This window comes from Syngnathoides biaculeatus, chromosome 9, assembly GCF_019802595.1.
Source record: "Syngnathoides biaculeatus isolate LvHL_M chromosome 9, ASM1980259v1, whole genome shotgun sequence".
In the NCBI taxonomy this organism is placed as follows: Eukaryota; Metazoa; Chordata; class Actinopteri; order Syngnathiformes; family Syngnathidae; genus Syngnathoides; species Syngnathoides biaculeatus.
The window spans coordinates 14292060-14313459 of NC_084648.1; the positions used below are offsets into that span (position 1 = coordinate 14292060).

Below are 21400 nucleotides of genomic sequence, written 5' to 3' on the forward strand. Positions count from 1 at the left end.
TATTTAATTAATTAATTAAAATTGTAGCGCAGAATTCGGTTGGGGCAGTCATCACTGTCCGGACGAGCGTCTTGAACTCACATGACTTCCAGACGTGCCGAGCGGGAATCGTTGCCGGCCTTCGAGGTGACGGTGCAGGTGTAATCTCCGATGTCACCCGACCACGTCTGGGCGATGGTGAGGGAGCCCCGGCGCACGGAGACGCGCCCCCCGCCGATGGTCAGGACGGGCAGGCCGCCTCGATCCCACTTGAAACTGAAACGGGGGAGAGGTTTCACACATGCTCGCGCTTTTTTTTTTTTTTTTAATATAAAAGAGACTACGCTCATTAAACTAAATAATCCTCCACTCTCAGCTGGTACCTGACATCGACTCTGGGGTCATGGGTAGCGTTGCAGGCCAAAAAAGCCGTGGTGCCTTTGATGACACGCAGGTCGGATGGGGGCACAGAGATGACGGTGCGACCTGGAAAATAACATCGCGATTAGACATGGGAGTAAAACAAGACTCGAATACAGTAGTCCTCGAGCTTTTTACACACAGTACTACCGTTATAACTAACATTAAAACCAGTTAACAGTCTGGGTCTAAATGTTCCTCCAAAAAAATTGTTTATTTTGGAAAAAAAAAAGGACATTTAATATTATTTTATGCAGTTTTATGCACAGTTTGAACTCTGATACACCATTAAATACAGGAAATTTTAAAAATTGCAATAATTACTGAATTAAAATGCACTGCCCACACTTTTAGTCCAATACAAAAAAAAATGACACATGAAAAAATGTTTGAAAAAAATAAAGGACCACAAACGTCATGAAAAAAATGGAAAGATGGCAAAAACGTGATCAGGTTACAGAAAGCTATTGGAGCTCATATGGTGCATATCTGAAGCTAGTTCTGTTATGCTAAAATACAATACACAGTGCTTTTTGTTTAGGTACAATTTTCCATTAAGTTTCATGTCTGATACATTTTAGTTGAAGCATGATTAAAGTGCCATATTTTCTGCACTAATAAAGCGCAGCGGAATAAGGTGCATCTTCAATGAATGGCCTATTTGAAAACTTTTATTCATCTTTAAGGCGCACCGCAATATAACGCGCACCTTCAATGAATGGCCTATTTTAAAACTTTGTTTTCACATATAAGGCATACCTCAATATAAGGCGCACCTTCGACGAATGGCCAATTTCAAAAAAATTTCACATATGAGGCGTACCGCATTATAAGGCGCACCTTCAATGAACGGCCCATTTTAAAACTTATTTCATACACGAGGTTCATCACATTATAAGGCACACCTTCAATGAAAGGCCCATTTTAAAGCTTTTTTTTCATATATTAGGCGCACCATATTATAAGGCGCACCGCAATATAAGGCGCACCTTCAACGAATGGCCTATTTCAAAACATGTTTACACATAAGGCGCACCTTCAATGAATTGCCTATTTCAAATCTTTTTTTCATATATAAGGCTCACCGGTTCGGTTATTATAAAGCTGGGGTTACGTTACGCATCCATTAGATGGAGCTGGACTCAAGGCTCAATATCGATCCATATATAAGGCGCACCGTCGGCTTTTAAGAAAATTAAAGGCTTGTAGGTGCGCCTTATACTGTGGAAAATACGGTAATTCCTTTTGTTTTTGTGACAAAATTCTTCATAACATGAGAATGGTTTACAACAAAATTAAATGTACTTTTTGGGAAAAGAAAAACATCTGATAAGGTTATCAGTCATACTTAGAGGGCTAAGCATGTTTTTTTTTTTAGGTGGTTCTTGATTGCAAAGTTTCAGAACCTCAGCTTTTTAGCATTATATGGAATACCGGATGAGCACACAAACACAAACAGAAAAATGGCAAATATCCGAGGCTTGAATTACATTTGTTAAACATGATGCTGTCTTTTTCCAAATGTGTACGCAAGACTGCTCCTGACTGGTGAAAAATCAATTAGTTACCATTGGAGCCAGGAACCAGTGGAGCAAAACGGTACAAGGACATGCTTTATCTGTTCCAAACAGACACCCCCGTGCTTGTCGTCGTCACAAAAGTGCTGAGCACATCGAATTCAATTCCGCTCATGAAAAGTGAATAAAAAAAATGCACACGAACGAGGGCGTCTGCGAGGACGTCACTGGCTCATTCACCGTGGACGCCAAGTGATTTAGATGAATCGTCCGGCAAAGAAGCACTGACGGCGAGCATCCCGCAGGCCACGGCCCTAATCGAATCCACCACTATTTAATGTGAAGCTGGCGGAATAAATGTAAAAACGAGCCCGATCGATACGTTTAGCGGCCACTCACTCGTCCTCCTGCCCGGCCAATCACATGATTTATTCGCCGCCGCATCTGCCCGAGACATCGATCGCCAATCGCGCGGCTGTTTGCTATGCTGAAGTAATGCCACCCGACAGCTACGGCTTAATTAGTGTTCCGTGTCTGTTGGGGAAATAATATTGAAGGATTTCATGTAGTTGCTGCTCCGCCAAGGACGTCACGCCCCTCAAAGTTTTTCATACAAAAACAATTTTACTTCCATTTACGAGAGCTGACTTTCTTGAGGCCCGTTGAAGGAACTATTGCCACCCGCCTTCAGTTTATCAATAGAGCATGAATCAGGAAAACACTTACTGTATGCAAATCAGAATTCATCGCAATTGGTGGGCTCATACACAAATACTAAACTATTTGAGCTTGTAAGTATAATTTTGAGGCCCTGTAGATAAGAGAAAATCTGAAATAAATTATACAACAATGTTTTGCGGTTTACCCATCCCAGTCCATTTGACTGATTATATTTGTAAATGTTTTTCCAGTTTGTAAATTGGAATATTCCAATGTTTTTCTTTTGGTAAAAGTGTCTTCCAGACAATTTTTGTTCAGCCTACTCTGCCGTGATGCTTCCACTCCCCCACCACCACCACAACCAGACACTCAAACAGGAATAGTTTCAATTTCAGAGAGTTCCTCCGCTTTTGTCAAGACAAGGTTCGGGTATGCAGACTTGGATGGTTTGGACATGTCCAGAGGCGAGAGAGTGTGTATTGTGTATGTGGGTAGCAGGGTGCTGAGGATGGAGCTGCAATGCAAAAGAGCGAGAGGAAGACCAAAAAAAAAAAGGTTGATGGATGTGGTGAGGGAGGAGATGAGGGCACTTGGTGTGGGAGAGGAGGATGCACGAGATAGGCTTCGATGGAAAAAGACGAGAGAAGCCGAAAGAAAAAGAAGACTTCGGCGAATCGTCATTCCTCTCCTTTTCAGTGCATCTTTCTAATTGTTCTTCCACCTGCTCCCGGCTTTCACTGCAGATCACAACATCATCTGCGAACATCATAGTCCAAGGGGATTCCAGTCTAGTATAGTCTGAGTGGTACTAAAACTTTCAGTGGACAAAATTGCCATGAGCCCCCATGAAAACCTTTGGGAAAAAAAAACTGTTTCCTGTCCTACGTACTCCAGACAGTGAGCGTTGCCGTGGCGTTGATGGTCCTCTCCGAGTTGGAAGCGATGCAGGTGTAGTCTCCCGAATCTTGGAAGCTGACCGGGTGGACCTGCAGGCTTCCCGACTGCAAGAGAGCGAACCTGGGAACCTGCACGGAACCGCTTGCTAACACCTGCGATCCTGCGACACAGAGAGGGAGACGCTTAAATTAGCCTCCGCTAATTTATGAGGTGAGGTGAAGGTCCGGCCGCATCACCCGGTCTGATTGAACTACTGCAGAGTTTGCCGTGTTCTTCGATTAAATGTTTTTCAGCAATTGAGTTCAGTAGACTTTGGCCAAGTCCCTCAGTGTGTGGCGGCTACAAAAGAGCACTTCGCGTACTTGGATTTCACACCCAATCTGCAAGTGTAGCTTTACATCCATGTTACCTTTCTTCCAAGTGACGGCAGGCTTTGGGGCGCCGCTCGTCTGGCAAAGAAACAAAGCGGCGTTGCCTTCAGTTACGGTTTTGTCGGATGGGCGCGCGGTGAAGGTGGGAGGCGCATCTGAAACACAGCCAGAGAGAAAGGAGATGTTGGGGAGCAAATAAGTTGCGGAGTGATGATGTTGCAGAGTGGAGCGATCGGGGAATTGATGGTGAATGACTCTCAAACATTTATGACAGTCCACGGGGAGCGACGACAACACAGCGACAAGCGCAAGAATGTAAAGTGCATTCGGAAAGTCTTCGATCACGGCGCCTCGCTATTTCCCCATTTTATTTTATGACCTTCTTTCAAAATTGATCGCTCCCAAGATTATACACACACACACACACACAACATATCAACATGAAAATTTTGGGGGGGGAAATGCAATTGAGTATTCTTTGGGCCGTGAGCGCTGGCGCTAGCTTGCTAGGCTATGTAACGTTTCGCTGCCTGCTTGCTAGCTGTATTGTATTAAAAATATGCGAACATACCTCAAGCAAATATTACACGAACATCATCCCCTGTCCTTCTTTACATTTTTCTTTCATCTTATCATACAGTCTGTGCGATCCACACGTGTAGTCATCTCCACAATAACGCGTGCATCCGGTCGCATTTTTATTTTTGTTATTACACATCCATCCATCCATCCATCCATCCATCCATCCATCCATCCATAAATACACACTAATCGTGAAATGTAAGACATGCAATATGTCGGCAGTACAAAGGAATATTAGCGCAAAGGCTGAAAAGGAAAAGAGAAGAATCAAGTCACAATCTCATGAGAATGAAGCTGGTACAAAAGTTGTCCGAGAAACTGACAATATTCGGAGAGAAATTGAATCATTATCGTCGTTGAATTATAATAACACTGAGAATGAAATTGGAATGTAGGGGAAAATATGATGATAAAAGGGAATGTTTTTTACAGTTAAATTGTAATATTTTAAGAATAAAATTTTGAGTGAATGATTCCGACAGCTAGTTTTACAGATTCAAGGCTGCGTTCTCATAAAGTAATGTCTATTTTTCTTTCACTCTTCTTCATATTTAAAAAAAAAATATCTATCCATTTTCTTCACTGCTTATCCTCACGAGGGTCGCGGGGAGTGCTGGAGCCTATCCCAGCTGTCAACAGGCAGGAGGCGGGGTACACCCTGAACTGGTTGGCAGCCAATCGCAGGCCACATCGAGACGCACTCACAATCACACCTTGGGGCAATTTAGAATGTCCAATTAATGTTGCATGTTTTTGGGATGTGGGAGGAAACCGGAGTGCCCGGAGAAAACCCACGCAGGCACGGGGAGAACATGCAGACTCCACACAGGCGTGTCTGGGATTGAATACAGGACCTCAGAACTGTGAGGCCAACGCTTTACCAGCTGAGCCACCGTGTCGCCTGTCATATAGTATTATTATATTTCTTTTAATATCTTAGCTATGCGGTTAGAGTCCATGTCCTGCTGAAAGATGAACAGTCACGTCGCGCCAGACTGATGTCAAAATCACTCTGGCGCAGGAATTTGAGGGCTCAGTTTAGATCCGTGGCCAGCTCTAAACGCTTCCTGGTCGTTCCGAATTGTGATCACTGAGACGTTCAAGGCACTAGAACTTAATTTGTACCCTTTTCCAGATCGTGGCCTTGAGGCGGCTTTTTCTAATACGACGATAGAGAATTCCTTTGGCTTCACGCTCGGTTTGTATCGGACGTGCACTGTCAACTGTGGGAGCCGACATAGACAGGTGTGTGCTTTTCCAAATCACATGTCATCAACTGAAAAGATCAGAGGTGAAATTAAGTCGTAGAAACATTTTGAGTTTCAAGGCCAAAGGCTGCAATTTCCTTTTTTTTTTTTTTTTTGGTCTGTCCAAAAGAATGCGAGCTCGCAGAACTCGTTACGATTGTGTCAGGCAGTCTGGAAATCTCGAGGAATCAAAGTGAGCCCTTGTTAACTGCGGCGGAGAGATGCGGCGGCGGGCGAGCGAATGGAGACGGAGAGGTGAAGATGACAGCACGATTAGAGTCATCAAACACCGGAGGACTCACTGGAGACGAGGAGCTGCGCGTGGGCTTGCGCCTCTCCGCCGGCGTTGCGGGCGAAGCACTGGAATATGCCGCCGTCTCCCGGCTGCAGTCGGCGCACCGTCAGACCCCCTGCACTGGTGACCTTGTAGCGAGGGTTGGCCAGCTTGGACAGAGGCACGGCGTCCTTGTACCACTCCATCTTGGGCGGGGGCACGCCTGGGAAGGCAACACAAAGGGGAGGACAAAAGCTTCGACCTGGGGTGGGAAAACATCAGTGCTAACGGTGGAGTTTTAAAATGGACCCATGGGCCAGGTCATCTATCCATCCATCCATTTTCCTTGCCGCTTATCCTCACGAGGGTCGCGGGGCGTGCTGGAGCGTACCCTAGATGTCAACGGGCAGGAGGCGGGGTACACCCTGAATTGGTTGCCAGCCAATCGCAGGGCACATACAGACGAACAACCATTCGCACTCACAATCACACCTAGGGGCAATTTAGAGCGTCCAATTAATGTTGCATGTGTTTGGGATGTGGGAGGAAACCGGAGTGCCCGGAGAAAACCCAGAACTGTGAGCCCAACGCTTTACCAGCTGTTCCACCGTGCCGCCCGGGCCAAGTCATTTGAGGGAAAACTAAATATAGTACATGAACATCCATCAATTTTCCAAGCCGCTTATCCTCATCAGGTTCGCGGGAGTGCAAGAGCCAATCCCAGCTGTCATCGGGCAGGAGGGAGTGTACACCATGAACTGCTTGCAAGCCAATCGCAGGGCACATGGAGGCCCGAACTCACAATCACACCTATGGGCAATTTACAGTCTCCAATTAATGCACGTTTTTGGGATATGGGAGGAAACCGGAGTGCCCGGAGAAAACCCACACAGGCACGGGTAGAACATGCAAACTGCCGGGATTCGAACCTCGGTCCTCCGCTGCTCCACCGTTCCACCAGTACACGAAGAGTTCAGACGCAAAAGCGGAAACATCCATTTTTGTTGTTTCTGTAGATTCTATATAAATTAAAGAATCCACAGAAGCAAAAAAATGCTGCTTTTGCATCTGAAATCTTCACATGCACGTTAATCTAAAAATATGTAAAAAAAAATTCCCCACCACTGTTAACGCTACTCATTATCTGTCCAAGACCACTGAAAAAAACGTACTAATTTTGAGAGAGTGAGTAAAAAGAAAGAACTGAAATCATGTGGTTGGTTGCTGATTGGCCCTTGATATATTTCAGCTTTTTCTCAGTCCCCCCCCCCCTGACATTTCATTTTCCTTTCTTTATCAGGAGCCTGAAGGTTTTATGCTAACGTTGACAGTGATTTGGAACTGTTGATTATTTCCCCTGCCTTGACTGAGCTGCCGGTTCTCGCTGAAGAAAAAAAAGTCCTTTCGCATTATGCTGTCAAAAGAATGTTTCATGATGTTCTTTTGAAGACAAGCACTGCTATATTTGTGCTAAATATGCATTCTGGAATTGTGAGCAACACGTTCAGCCTTGGTCTGATTGCAACCAAAACATTTATCGTGGTTACATTTTTTTTTTTTTAATATCGTAAAAATCTGACATTCTAACAGGGGTGTGTATGTTTTAACTGAACTCAACGCACGCCCACTGCGCCAAAGTCATGCGAGTGTACCGCTACACTATCAGAAGCTAATTAAAGTTCAGTGCTAATTTTCGACCAACTTTAGATCTCAAATATTGGATCGAGACACCCCTGGCCCTCACCTTTTTGGAGATGAAATGCCCCCCATCCCCCCAGTTTGAACACCCCTGCCCTAGTCTCAGTGGTACGGGCGGGACTCAACTGTTCTCATGGTAATGTGGTCTTCAGACAAACAATAATGCAAAATTAGATTAAAACCTGGACAAAATGCAAATGTCTCTCACTCAGTCTTATGCCTCATAGTATGTATTGTCACGTTTCAAAGACCCCCCCACCCCCCCCGAACATTTTCAGAACGCTCATCATAGACAAACAAAACCTAAGCACATCCAAAATACGATTTCCAAGAACATAAAGGCCATTTCTCGGGGTTTTTATATGAACAAAATGTTACGAAAAGCCCCAACCACTGGGTGACCTCGCTTGACAAAGCGCAAATCGAAATGGAATGGAAGACAAGTTACCTAATGCCTGTTTAATATGTGTAATATGATGTGTTTTATTAACAACAGTACTTCAGTTTGTCTATTCACGTTGAATGCACTGAGTGAGTCACTCTTTAATTCTTCTGCTGAATCGTTACGCTATTTACAAATTATGAAATAATCATAATTGTAGTGTAGAGGCTCTAAAGTATGGTCAAAATTGTAGTTTTGCTCACCATAATTAAAAAAAAAAAAATAGATATTACATTTTAGCATGGGCGGAACAGTGGTGCAGCTGGGAAAGCGTTGGCCTCACAGTCCTGAGGACCCGCCTGTGTGGAGTTTGCTTGTTCTCCCGGTGCCTACGTGGGTTTTTTCTCCGGGCACTCCGGCTTCCTCCCACATCCCCAAAAACATGCAACATTAATTGGACATTCTAAATTGCCCCAAGGTGTGACTGTTGTCTGTCTCTATGTGCCCTGCGATTGGCTGGCGACCAATGGATGAATGGATTTCAGCATTTCGGTTTTATTTTGTCAAAGTATATTTTGATCATCTCCACATCGAGGCCGTATTTGTGATATCATGTTTGACTCGTGTTGAAGTATTTTTTTGCAACTTGGCAATTGTGACGTTATTTGGCCTTTGTTGTGCATGTGGGAGGTAATTTTATGCAAAAATGCAAAACAGTCCCAATGCAGCATATTTTTTACATTCTTTTCGTGCGTACTTTGATGATGGGTTGCAAGATTAATAGACTGGAAAGAAAATGAGTGTTCTCCATGTACTCTCGCGTAAAATACATAGATCTGTTTGACGGTAACTGTTGAAAACGCAAAGAGAGGAAGTAGCTTCTATTTTTCAGCTAGTAGTGGCATGTGATTGATAGTTGAGAGGAGGAGATTTTAATCATTTGGCAAGGTTGTTAACCACACACTTCAGTTGTCAGTCAAATCTACAGCAACAACTAACTCTGATTTCTCATGTATAATACGCACTCAAGTATAATGCATAGTCCCAAGATTGATTCCAAAAATCACCAAAACTTTATTCCTATATGTAATACACATGCAGGGGTCATCAACGCGGTGCCCGTGGGCGAATGGTAGCCCGCGAGGACCATATAAGGCGCCCCCGAGGTATGTTCTAAAAATACCATAGTCCACAAATTACTATTATTTGTGCTTTAAATTCTGAATCTGACTTGCTTATGTGAATTAAAATTTTAAAATACCTGTAATGTTATTTACTACAATAAATGAAAACAAAAATATTTTATAAACTGAGTCTGAAATTTCACGCAAACAGGCCACGTAGCCCTGATTTAGAGCATATGCGATAAATTTTAGTGGTGACCCTTTCCTAATCTATTTTCATAAACAATTCCGATCAGTAATCTTATCAGTACCGTGGTTTACTTGTCTTTTTAAGTAATAATATTGTGTCGCACAGCAGTGTTAAATCTTTCAGAATTATTCATGACTACGACTACTACTTTTCTAAAACTACTCATACCTCATTTTATTGTGAAATAATTCTCTAACCTTTATTGTGCCTATCTATGAAATGCGCTACTGACTTTTGAAGGTAATTTTGGGGGTGGAGGATTGACTTTAAAGTTCCATCTTCCGTCAGAAATATCAATAAATGTTCAAATTAGTCCTTTTTTTTTTTTTTTAATTGACACTAAAAGATACATGCATATGCTCCGCCTATAACTTTGACCTGTGCACACGCGAACACTCCGTGCCCAAGCGTATCCCCTTGGGACACAATTATCAAAAAAACATTTGACCTCTCCAAGCTGTGCCAACCCTCCACAGCTCCGACAATCTGTTTCCCCGCTCTCTTCGGCTATTAATATGTATGCGGAAATAATGACTGCTAATAATATATTGATTAGAGCCGCTGTCTGGGTGGCGGGGGCAGCTGGAAAAACACTCTGAATGAAATACAGCGGCAAATATCAACAGTATGAGCATCCAACCGACCTGACACGATGTCAAACGCGAGGGGCGCCGGGCTAACGTAATTACGCTCGGCTCTCCATACTAATTTGTGAGCGTGAGGAAAACTCCAATTATTATTTTTTTTTGCCTCAATCCACGTGTCAAACTTCCCGCAAAGATGCGAAAAGTATTCTCCGGCTCTCAGCCTCTTTAGAGCGGCGCAGTGTCGACGAGGAACGTCACACTCTCGCCGCCAAATGTGACGGACGCGAGAATGTTGATTTTTTTTTTTTTTCTTCTTCCTCTTTAAAGTCATGCTCGCTCCTACACATTTAATCATCTTGACGTAATCCACTTTCAAGCAGCTGTCATGGACAATGGGCTTTGGTGTCACTGTGTTAATCTGCTCCCACTGCTAAATGCAGTTCTGGTCTTCACAAACAACGCAAACATACAATGAGGGACTTGTTGAAGTACAGCAGGTGTTTTTTTTCAGGGGAAGGAAAACTAGCAGGCGGTACAGCGGATCAGCTGGTAAAGCGTTGGCCTCACTGTTCTCACTGTCATCTCGATCACAGCCCCGCCTTTGTGGAGTTTGCACGTTCTCCCCGTGCCTGCGTGGGTTTTCTCCGGCCACTCCGGTTTCCTCCCACATCCCCAAAAACATGCGACATTAATTGGACACTCTAAATTGCCCCTAGGTGTGATTGCGCGTGCGACTGTTTGTCTCTACGTGCCCTGCGATTGGCTGGCAACCAGTTCAGGGTGTACCCTGCCTCCTGCCCGTTGCTTCAGGATTCCCCGCGATCCTCGTGAGGATAAGCGGCCAAGAAATCAGATGGATGCATGGAAAAGTACCAGTCAAAAACGTCGTACTTTATAAAAACATTGAGGAATGAAGTTATTAAATAGGATGTGAAGCATTATATAAGTTGTGCATTGTGATTTAATGGCACAATACAATTCAGTGTGCTGCTCCTTGTGGTGTGCCCATCTTGGAAGTACACAAATGGAGAAGAAAAGACTTCTTTTACAACTATACTACAACTCGGTAAATTCCTGGTATTGTCATTTTTTTGTGGGGAACAAATTCTATATATTTATATTTATCTATAGTAAGTAAGTTTCTTTCGGCTTGTCCCTTTTGGGGTCGCCACAGCGTATCATCTCGGATGACACGCACATATAAGTTTGGCACAATTTTTACGCCGGATGCCCTTCCTGCCGCAACCCTTCTCAGGGAGTGGAGGCCGGAGTGGGATACGAATCCACAACCCCTGGTTTACCAAACCAGTGCTCTAACCACTGAGCGGGTCTCTATCTATATTTATCTATATATATCTATATTTTCTGTCTGCTTGTGCTGTTCCACCATTGGTGTTTAAGTATCTGCCGCTTAAAGGGTTGTAAAATTGCGGCTCTGGATGTTTGAGTTAGCATGCCAATGGCATTTTCCATTGTTGCTGGCACTACTAGCGAGGCATTTTTAAGCCAATATAGTACGTAACTAAACCAAAGATGACTTTTCAATAAATCGCCTTAAAGTATTTTACTCAGACCCTGGACCCACCTAGGGAAATTCTTAAAAAACCTCCCATTTCGCTACGACACGCACGCAACGTACCCGTGGCCATGCAGGGGATGTCCACATTTTTGTCAAGCTGGCCAAAGATCTTCCGCTCAGGCTGATTGGACAGAGAAGGTGGCTCTGGAAAAAAAAAAAAAATAATAAAACATGGTCATGTAACGTACGTCCACACAACATACTGCATCGACCCAAAACGTCTCATCGTGGAGAAGCATGCTTTTATTTTTTTTCCTCCAGGAAGCAAGATATTTGAAATTCATAAATAGACCATCAAAAAGGCTTAGAAAGTTCAATTATTTAATAGTGAGGGGGAAAAGTAATTCCTCTAAGTGGAGAAGCCGTCCTTATAAACTAAAAATAGCTCCCATTTTTAGTTAAACAATAGATCGGATCAGATGATAGCCCTTTAAATGTTAAATACACACTAATTATGAAATGTAAGACATGCAATATGTCGGCAGTACAAAGGAATATTAGCGCAAATCCTGAAAAGGAAAAGAGAAGAATCAAGTCACAATCTCATGAGAATGAAGCTGGTACAAAAAGTTGTCGAGAAACTGACAATATTCGGAGAGAAATTGAATCATTATCGTCGTTGAATTATAATAACACTGAGAATGAAATTGGAATATAGTGTGGGGAAAATATGATGATAAAGGGGAATATTTTTTTAAAGTTATGTTGTAATATTTTAAGAATAAAAATTTGAGTGAATGATTCCAGCAGATTCAAGGCTGTATTCTTATAAACTAATGTTTTCTTTCACTCTTCTTCAAATTTTTTCAAACAACGATCCATCCATCCTTCCATTTTATTAGCCGCTTATCCTCACAAGGGTCGCGTGGTATGCTGGAGCCTATCCCAGCTGTCAGCGGGCAGGAGGATGGGGCGGTACAATCTACAATCTGAACTGGTTGCCAGCCAATCGCAAAAAAAAAAAAAATAGTGCCTTCATAATTTTGTCTGATATTATTCTAACCTTACTGTTGTATAGTCATTTATATTCAGCATATTAGAACCAGATTTTTCAAAAATTTAAATTTTACCCTAGTACATTTTGGACTTTTTTTGTCTTGAAATAAATATGACTTTATTCCTGCAATTGCTCCACTTTTCTTTTTCATCTTTTAATTTTGTTTTCTCATAATGTTACAAAAGGCAGCACGGTGGTTCAGCTCGTAAAGTGTTGCCCTCACAGTTCTGAGGACCCGGATTCAATCTCGGCCCCGCCTGTGTGGAGTTTGCGTGTTCTCCCCGTGCCTGTGTGGCTTTTCTCTGGGTACTCCTGTTTCCTCCCACATTCCAAAACATGCAACATTAATTGGACACTCTAAATTGCCCGTAGGTGTGATTGTGAATGCGGTTGTTTGTCTCGACGTGCCCGTTGACAGCTGGGTTAGGCTCCAGCACTCCCCGCGACCCTCGTGAGGATAAGCGGCAAAGAAAATGGATGGATGGATAATGTTACAACTTAATTCTTGCGAAAAATACAACTTCCTTCCCATACGAGTCCAATGTTCCTTTTCTTATCATACTTCCACAACTTTATGACCATTCTAACTTTAATCTTGCATGATTAAAACTTTTTTGTGTTTTTGTTGTTGTCTTCCTTTTTAAGAACACACTTTATTCCCTTAACATGTTGACTTTTCTGTCATTATATTCAAACCCCCCCCCCCCCATAGTAATCATCCTTTCACTGTGGCCCTATAATACCCCTTTGCTTTGTCACTGCTAAGATCCACAGTAGAAAGATGATGTGTGGAAAACTTGCATTTGAATATCTTTGTCAGAAAAATACATCAAAAAGTCATCCTCCACTGTGCGGAATGCGAGCAACGCGCACAAAGAAAGTGCAAGTTTATTACGGCGCACGGGGAGCAAGCAGCTTCGACATTTATTCTATTTGACAATGTCGGCTTTTAAGTCATGCCTTGCCTTTAAAGCATAGGAGGCGCGTCTCGCGTATTTATTGAGCACAGATGGAGTTCCGTGTGATTTTTTGACTGGAGAAGCCAGTCGCGAAGGAAATCGAGCTAGATGGGTTAAAAACAAAACAAAAAACAACAACAACAGCTCAAGAGTGTGGCGGTGAGACTGATAAAGCAGGCCCATTAATCCCCTTCCGTCAGGTGAGTTTCAAGGACCAAGAGACGCACGCGTACGCACACAAAGAAAAACACATTTGTGACTTGTTACGCGAGTTTGGGTTTCACGACGCTCGCGCTGGAGTCCCACTTGTGTGGCGGCAAAGCAGCGGGAGAACAACATCAGATGCATTGTTGTCGTCGGCGGCGGCGACACAAGACGCCGGCTCCCTGGGTCATACATATTCCGATTAGGGGGCAGAATAGAAATGCGACTGAATAATGAAGACCTCAGAGGCGCGTGCAAATATTGACACAATGCACACATACGCGCTTCTGTAAAGGAATTCATTTCACCGCATTCATGTTTATTGACTTCTTATTATAAACCGTGCATGATTACTCATCAGCGATGCCTCGCCGCTCTCTTGGCCTTAAAGGGTAGTTTGCAATTAAAAAAAAAAACAAAAACAAAAAACAGGCTTTTACAAGACGTTTCGACTTTCCAACGCCCATACCCTGGCCGCCATTTTGTCTGGCTGATGTTTGTGCGTCTGGAGATCTTTGGATTTTTCGCCCTCCTTTTTAGACGTGATCGTCCCAAAGAAGAAAGCTGTTTCTTTTAGCAATGCTTCTGCGGCCAAAAGAAAGTCCATTACCATGGAAACGAAGCTCAAGATCATAAAAAGGTTGGAGAAAGGAGAGACGCCAACGCCACCGAGGCTTCAGTCGGCCGACTGTGGTGACAATTACTAAACACAAAGCCTGTATTTTAGCGCATGTGATGAAGGGTTCCAATCCTATGTCGTATTATATTGTATATATATTGTATTCTTTGATATTTGTCGAGATGGAGAGGATTGACGACTGGGTTCCTTCGCAATAGCTAAGCACAGCCTCCCCTTTCTTCTCCATCCGCCTCTCAGCAGTCATGCGACGTACATTTCAATATTTTTGTTTGTTATACAAAGAATTTTGATGTAAATTCTGACTTTAATGGCGGAATCCGACTTAAGTCAAAATTCGAGTTAAGTCACTGCTGTACGAACGGATCTCAGTCGTAGACCGTGGGCTCCATGTATTTGCTTAAAGAGTCAATATGACTAGATGTTATTAGTGTATGATGACTTTGTTTTTGATTTTCAGCGCCAGAGTCGTGTTGCGACCGCTGTTGGTAACTTCGTAGGCGAGCACGGGCCAGCAGATCTGAGCGTTGTGCCACGGTACAACTGTTGTTTGCATTTTTTCCAACAGTCTGGCTTCTCCGCGGCATAATGCTGCCTCTTGCAGGCCAATCATGGTACTACAACACGGATCCGGTTCGGGATCGGCGACTTGCAATGGACCGTTCCGACCTGTCAACGACTTGTACAATAATAGCCAATCAGATAGCCGTATTGTTTTGACACGCCCCTCTCGTCCCACAAGCAATGCTGGTTGTCAGTAGCGTGCGCTTGGAAAAGTTCATGTTACGAAGAAAATGGTCCTCAGATGCGCTTGTGGAACGTGCAATTCTGATGAAAGATATCCTGCTAGGTTAATACCGTGTACATATCCTTGCGTGAAATAGTTGAGACCTCTCTGTAGAACCCTCTTGGACAAGTCTGACGCATTTGGCAAAAAAACATACCCCAATATTATCTGGAATACGCAATAGAGAATCCAGTTCAAACCTGTTAAGTTCAATCGCTATTTTGGAAGCTTGTGGGAGATGTAGCTAAGGGGGGGGCGGAGCTTAAGATTGGAAAGTTGGTTGATTTCGCTACGTGTGTGGTGTCTTTTGTTGGTCATCTGGAGGACATAACACACATAAGTGCTGAAATAACACATAGTGGGGTTTTTTCTTTAAAAACAAATCTGTGAAGATGGTAAAAATCAGAAGGTGTGGAATTAACCCACTCTGAATGGGCACATTAAGCACGAAAAGCCCAAAAGCGCCCGAGCGGTGCATTTGTGACAAGTGAGAATTCCATCGGCCTTGCTTGTTTGCTCTCTTCGCGTTCAGGCGCTCCCACGCTCTGACGATCACAGTAGATAAAAAAACAAACAAACAAAAAAAAAAAAAGACGCTGGCATGCAGGTGGGAGGGAGCGCTTCTTCAATCACGCGTTCCTTACCAGGTTCTACGTTGTTTTCTATTTACACACAAATATCCAGGAACGCCGCCGCTTGTGACGAGAGCTCCTGTGGTACGGGCTCCATTTTTTTTTTTTTTTTTTTGTGGATTCCCCAGCATTGATTTGTGACTGGGAGGAACAAAACTAATTTCGCCGGCTGGCAAACAGGCATGTGTGCGCCTCTGTGGTGCTATTTTGCCATTTAAAGTGCAGAAGTCAAACGCATACACCTGTGCCAAATTATTTCTCTAGGCATGTACTTTATTGATAGAAAAAGAGACTTAGCTGCAGTTGTCCCGTGGTGGACATTCGCAATTTCCAGAGACGTGTTATTATTTGATTTGTTGCACTCTTTTTATTCTCGGGGGAAATTCACTCCTCAGTGTGTTGAGTTATTGTTTTACTTTACAGTTTGTGAGTCGCACAAAATCAATCAAACTGTTGATGTCACTGCAAATCTCAAAAGTCTTTGCTCTACGAGGAAGATTTACTCCACCATCGTGTTTACATTTTTAATTGTTAAACGGGAATATTTAAAATATTTCACACTGAAAATATCCCTTGGGACTCTTTGGAAATTAATTGGGAATTGATGCAGAGGTGAGTCAAACTCCCCATTTCAAGCCCCCTAAAGGATGAGAATTGGCATCGAACTTCATATTTACTGAACTATATTTACGCTGGCGGCGCGGTGGATCAGCTAGAAAGCGTTAGCGTCACAGTTCTGAAAACTGGGGTTCAAATCCCGGCCCTGTCTGTGTGGAGTTTGCATGTTCTCCCCATGCCTGCGTGGGTTTTCCTCCGGGCACTCCGGTTTCCTCCCCCATCCCAAAAACATGCAACGTTAATTGGACACTCTAAATTGCCCCTAGGTGTGATTGTAAGTGCGGCTGTTTGTCTCCATGTGCCCTGTGATTGGCTGCCGACCAGTTCAGGGGGTACCCCGCCTGCTCCCTGTTGACAGCTGGGATAGGTTCGAGCACTCCCACAACCCCTATGAGGATAAGCGGCCAAGAAAATGGATGGATGGATACATTGGACAAGCGTTGAAAATTAGCATTAGCACTAGCAGTGCATCTGGTTCATCTAATCATCTTGCAACATCCAAATACACAAAACGAAGCAAAAGTTGCGTCATTATCCGCAATGGTTTCAAAAAAGTAGCAAGATTATTATTATCATATATTTAAGCACAGTGAGTAGAAATCACAGAAATCTCTTTTCGAGTATACAGACTAAAAGTGATGAAGTCACTCAAAAAAATAAATATTGCGTACCCTGCCTCCTCTGCACTCCCCGCGACCCTTGTGAGGATAAGCGGCTAAGAAAAGAGATGAACGGCTATTTACGCTGTTACAAGGGAATCAAACAACAGACAACATATTGCGCTCACTGTCTATGGAAACAGCAAAATTATTGGTGACAGGGTGGACATTTTTGGGCGATGAGCTCACGAAGTGTGAAGAGTGCTTTTTTTTTTTTTTTTCCAAAATGTTTTTTTATATTTAAAAGTTTGAAAAGGTTTCATATCAATGAATATGTCACCATGACAGAGTGGAGATGTCAACATTCAATTTCACGCATAATATGATGAAAACGGACCTTTTTACACTGAGCGAGTGTGCTGTGAAAAGACCTTAAGTCAAGGTACTATTGTACAAATTCATTTTTTTTTTCCCCCGGTAAGAATTTTGATCAAATGTATTTTCTCCAACTATATTTAAGTTCCTTGTGAAGAGTCTTCTTCCTGAAGACTTTTCAAGGCCCGCGCAAAAAGTTCCTGGAATTTTATAACTCTGCAAATTTGAGTTGTTTCTTCTTCTTTGCTTACCAATCACAGCGAGGTACGCCCCGGCCTCCGCGGCCTTGGCGGTGCCGTTGCCCAGCAGCGCTTCGCAGACATACGCGCCGCCGTCCGAAGAGGCCGCGGCGGGGATGGCCAGCCGGCGCCCGGTGGCCAAGCGGTGTCCGTCGCGTTTCCACGCCACCAGGAGGTTCTCCACATCTCTGAGGAAGAGTAGACCAGAATGAGAAAAACATATTTAATGCGTCGCTTTTTGTGTCAGCGCAGCGGTAAATGGATGGAGACGGCGTGCACGGCGGAGGAGTCGCATCCCGTCTGCCGATCAGAGGAGGACTTTTACCCAAATTGGACTTGTTTTTGCGAGCTGGGATTCATTAAACTCGTGCCCGCTTTGCTTTTGTTTGAAATTACTTTACGATGCACACTTAATTAAAAAAAAAAAAAAAGTGAATATGTTATCAGCAGTAGATACAAATATTCATTCAATTTGCATTGGAAATCACACAAAGCCATGACTTCAGGCCCCCCCCCATTTGGACGGCATTGCGTCTACCAGTCGGTGGGTGCTGAAATTTTCACGGCTCTGCTGTGAATTGACTTAATGGCGACGATAAACACTACTAATTTCATTTGATAAAATGAAACGTTCATTGTTAATTAACCAAAAAGACGTGTGATATGAATGCTAACGCTGATCTTTTGTTTTATTCTGTTCTATTTTGCAGATTTCAAAGGCTTCACAGGAGTAGCTGTGAGTCACCTCACAAAGTAAATATTATTTTCATATTTAGTGTTTGTCTGCATCTTATTAAACCTTTTTGCACTATTTACAGCATTTTAGGGATGACTTTTTTTGGGAGGAGGGAGGAGAATATCATCAATTAATCATCCCAGAAGAAACGTGACGAGGGACGACGAGATCCAGTGATGAAATGAAGTTGAAGTATTCCTTCTGCACGTGTTACCCGATTATCATTTCAGCAAGTCGACCGATCGACTTGTACTCGCCGTTGGAGACTTTCATCATGTTCCTCGCGCTCATTTACCCGCAGCTTCACACATGTTTGCACTGTTTCGGGAGAAGGAAAATCATTCTGGACTTCCTCCATGCCAAACGCTCTTTTTTGGAAAATCATACATATGTTAAGTTCTAATTAATTAATTGATGCATGTTTATGACCACTGTTATGACGATTTTATTTGTGGTTCTTTGTGTTTTATGTTATGTCATAAGCTTTTAGCCCATAAATAATTTTGATTTTAGATTTTAATAGATTTTAGCAATAACTGTTGCATAAAACTGGTCAACAACATGTGTGCCATCCAATTTACAGTAAAGCAGAGTTTGTAATATCTAATATCCATCCATCCAATTTCTTAGCCGCTTATCCTCACGAGGGCCGTGGGGAGCGCTGGAGCCTATCCCAGCTGTCACCGGGCTGGAGGCGGGGTACACCCTGAACTGGTTGCCAGCCCATCGCATGGCACATCGAGACAAACAAGTGCAGTCACAATAACACCTACAGGCAATTTAGAGTGTCCAATTAATGTTGCATGTTTTTTGGGATGTGGGAGGAAACCGGGCAGGCAAGGGGAGAACATGCAAACTCCGCACAGGCAGGTCCGGCATTTGAACCCCAGTCCTCAGAACTGTGAGGTCAACGTTTTCCAGCTAATCCACCGTGCCGTATCTAATAAATGATCAAATTAATCCATAAACTGTTAACAACTTGGCACAAAAAGCTGACCTGAATGCACGTCATTTTCGTGTTCAGCAATGAAAAATTGTCCTAAATCCATACATCTATTTTCTTCACTGCTTATCCTCATTAGTTATACAATTAATTAGCTGGTAAAGCGGTGGCCTCACAGTTCTGAGGTCCCGAGTTCAATGCCGGACCCGCCTGTGTGGAGTTTGCATGTTCTTCCTGTGCCTGTGTGGGTTTTCTCCGGGCACTCCGGTTTCCTCCCACATCCCCAAAACATGCAACATTAATTGGACACTCTAAATTGCCCCAAGGTGTGACTGTTGTCTGTCTCTATGTGCCCTGTGATTGGCTGGCAACCAGTTGAGGGTGTACCCCGCCTCCTGCCCGTTGACAGCTGGGATAGGCTCTGGCGCTCCCTGCGACCCTCGTGAGGATAAGCGGCAAAGAAAATGGATGGATAATACATAAACTGTCAACAACTTGGCATAAAAAGCTGACCTGAATGCATGTCATTTTCGTATTCGGCAATGAAAAATTGTGTTAAATCAGTTGAAAAAAAACCCTGTAACCCAGTTTAATAGTATTACACGTTTGTATTACAGCCCATGTTATACTGCAGTATAAAAAATAAATATACACGGCATTTTCAAATCACTCCATGGTGCCCCACTGATGGACGCGGGGATCACAGTACAGCGTATTCCAAAATAATTTTCAACAGCTACGTTCCATCGGCCGATACGCGCGCAGCCTCATCTACGTCGATTCGTTCGGTGCATCTTGACGAAAGTGCTGCCAAGACACACGCAGGAGCCAGACCGACAGCGGCTCAATAACCCAATCCGCCAAAAACCCTCTACAAATACTCACGAGCGCTTTGGGAGCGTGTGCAGCTTATCACTTGTTGGTTTGAACACAGTTAGCTGGCGTCAAACCGCTGATAAAATTGATCTTTATAAAGCTGGGTCAATACCACACATCCTTACATGCTGTTATTTCCCTTTGCTATCATAGTGTGTGCTACACACACAAACACACACACACACAAAACATGGCTTCCAGGTAAAAAAACAAAACAAAACGGAAACTTCATGGGTAAGCATGCACAATTTAATTGTTATTCCTTATGCATTTGTCATTTACTCTAAATAGGTTTAACCACCTCTCAGTCATGTTTCCGTGCTTCAGAAATGAGATCACCGTATTAGATCATCACAAGGTCGGTTTTGAATCTTACATGGATTGTAAAGTGCCACTGTCGTGAAATGCATGATTTTTAGTATGTTATTAATCAATGTATAATAGTATCTTGTTAATGAAAAAGGTTTTCAAGAAGAAGCAGGAAGGACATAGAGGGAAGTATGGCACTCAACTGGGCTCGTTTGGTTCTATTAGTTTTACCTGCGGGATTTAGCTCTTTGTTCCTTCGTGTTAGCCAAAATGCCGGCTCGTTGCATTGCTGGATATTGCTCAAACACTCGGGAGGATGGATTTACCCTTCATAAGTTTGCAAGAGACCCGGTTCGTCGTGAAAAATGGATTACACAGGTGCAACGGACGAGAGCGTCCTGGGTTCCAAATGACAGGTAGGTGTGTATACAGCTCCAAAAAAAAAAACACTAGCTGGGGTGGAGGACGTAATCCTTTCAGAAGGTAACAAAAGATCCGCGTCCGTAAGTCAGAGGTGCTAAATGTGTTGATGTGCCCGTCGGTGTCGTGTCCACTGATCGCGACTTCGGCCGAGGTTCCGTGTTCCATAGCTTCGGCCGGGCTGACTCATACATACTGTCTGGGTGTCTGTTGTTAGTTAGAAGTGATCCGCATATCATCTAAACATGGCTCGAAACAGGAGGGTAATATTGCCCCGGTCACTTCACCCGGTTGTGAAATGTTCTCTTCTTCGAAAAGAGCTTCCGTATGTGTTCGGCTCCCGTAGTCTGGGCCACAGCGTGTTTTCAATAGCGAATGTCCAGGGTGATGTTACGGGCAGTAGATGCGGCCAATTTAACAACCACTTGGCTGTCAAATGACAATTCCGCAACGTTGCGCATGGATGACGTGCTCTCTGCTCGTATTTATTTTTTCGTATAGA

At 43.5% G+C, this 21400-nt stretch overlaps 1 protein-coding gene across 2 annotated transcripts in view; it reads right to left on the reverse strand.

Moving 5' to 3' along the window:
* The window catches only part of sdk1b (sidekick cell adhesion molecule 1b), a 305535-nt gene that overhangs the window by 101015 nt on the left and 183120 nt on the right, over positions 1–21400 (reverse strand). For both annotated transcript variants that reach the window (XM_061829010.1, XM_061829009.1), the window contains 7 exons: positions 17627–17802; positions 11628–11711; positions 5976–6170; positions 3883–3999; positions 3466–3633; positions 363–465; positions 82–255 (listed from right to left, as the gene is read on the reverse strand). In XM_061829010.1, coding sequence (XP_061684994.1) covers positions 82–255; positions 363–465; positions 3466–3633; positions 3883–3999; positions 5976–6170; positions 11628–11711; positions 17627–17802 — 1017 coding nt within the window. The remainder of the gene's footprint in view (positions 1–81; positions 256–362; positions 466–3465; positions 3634–3882; positions 4000–5975; positions 6171–11627; positions 11712–17626; positions 17803–21400) is intronic.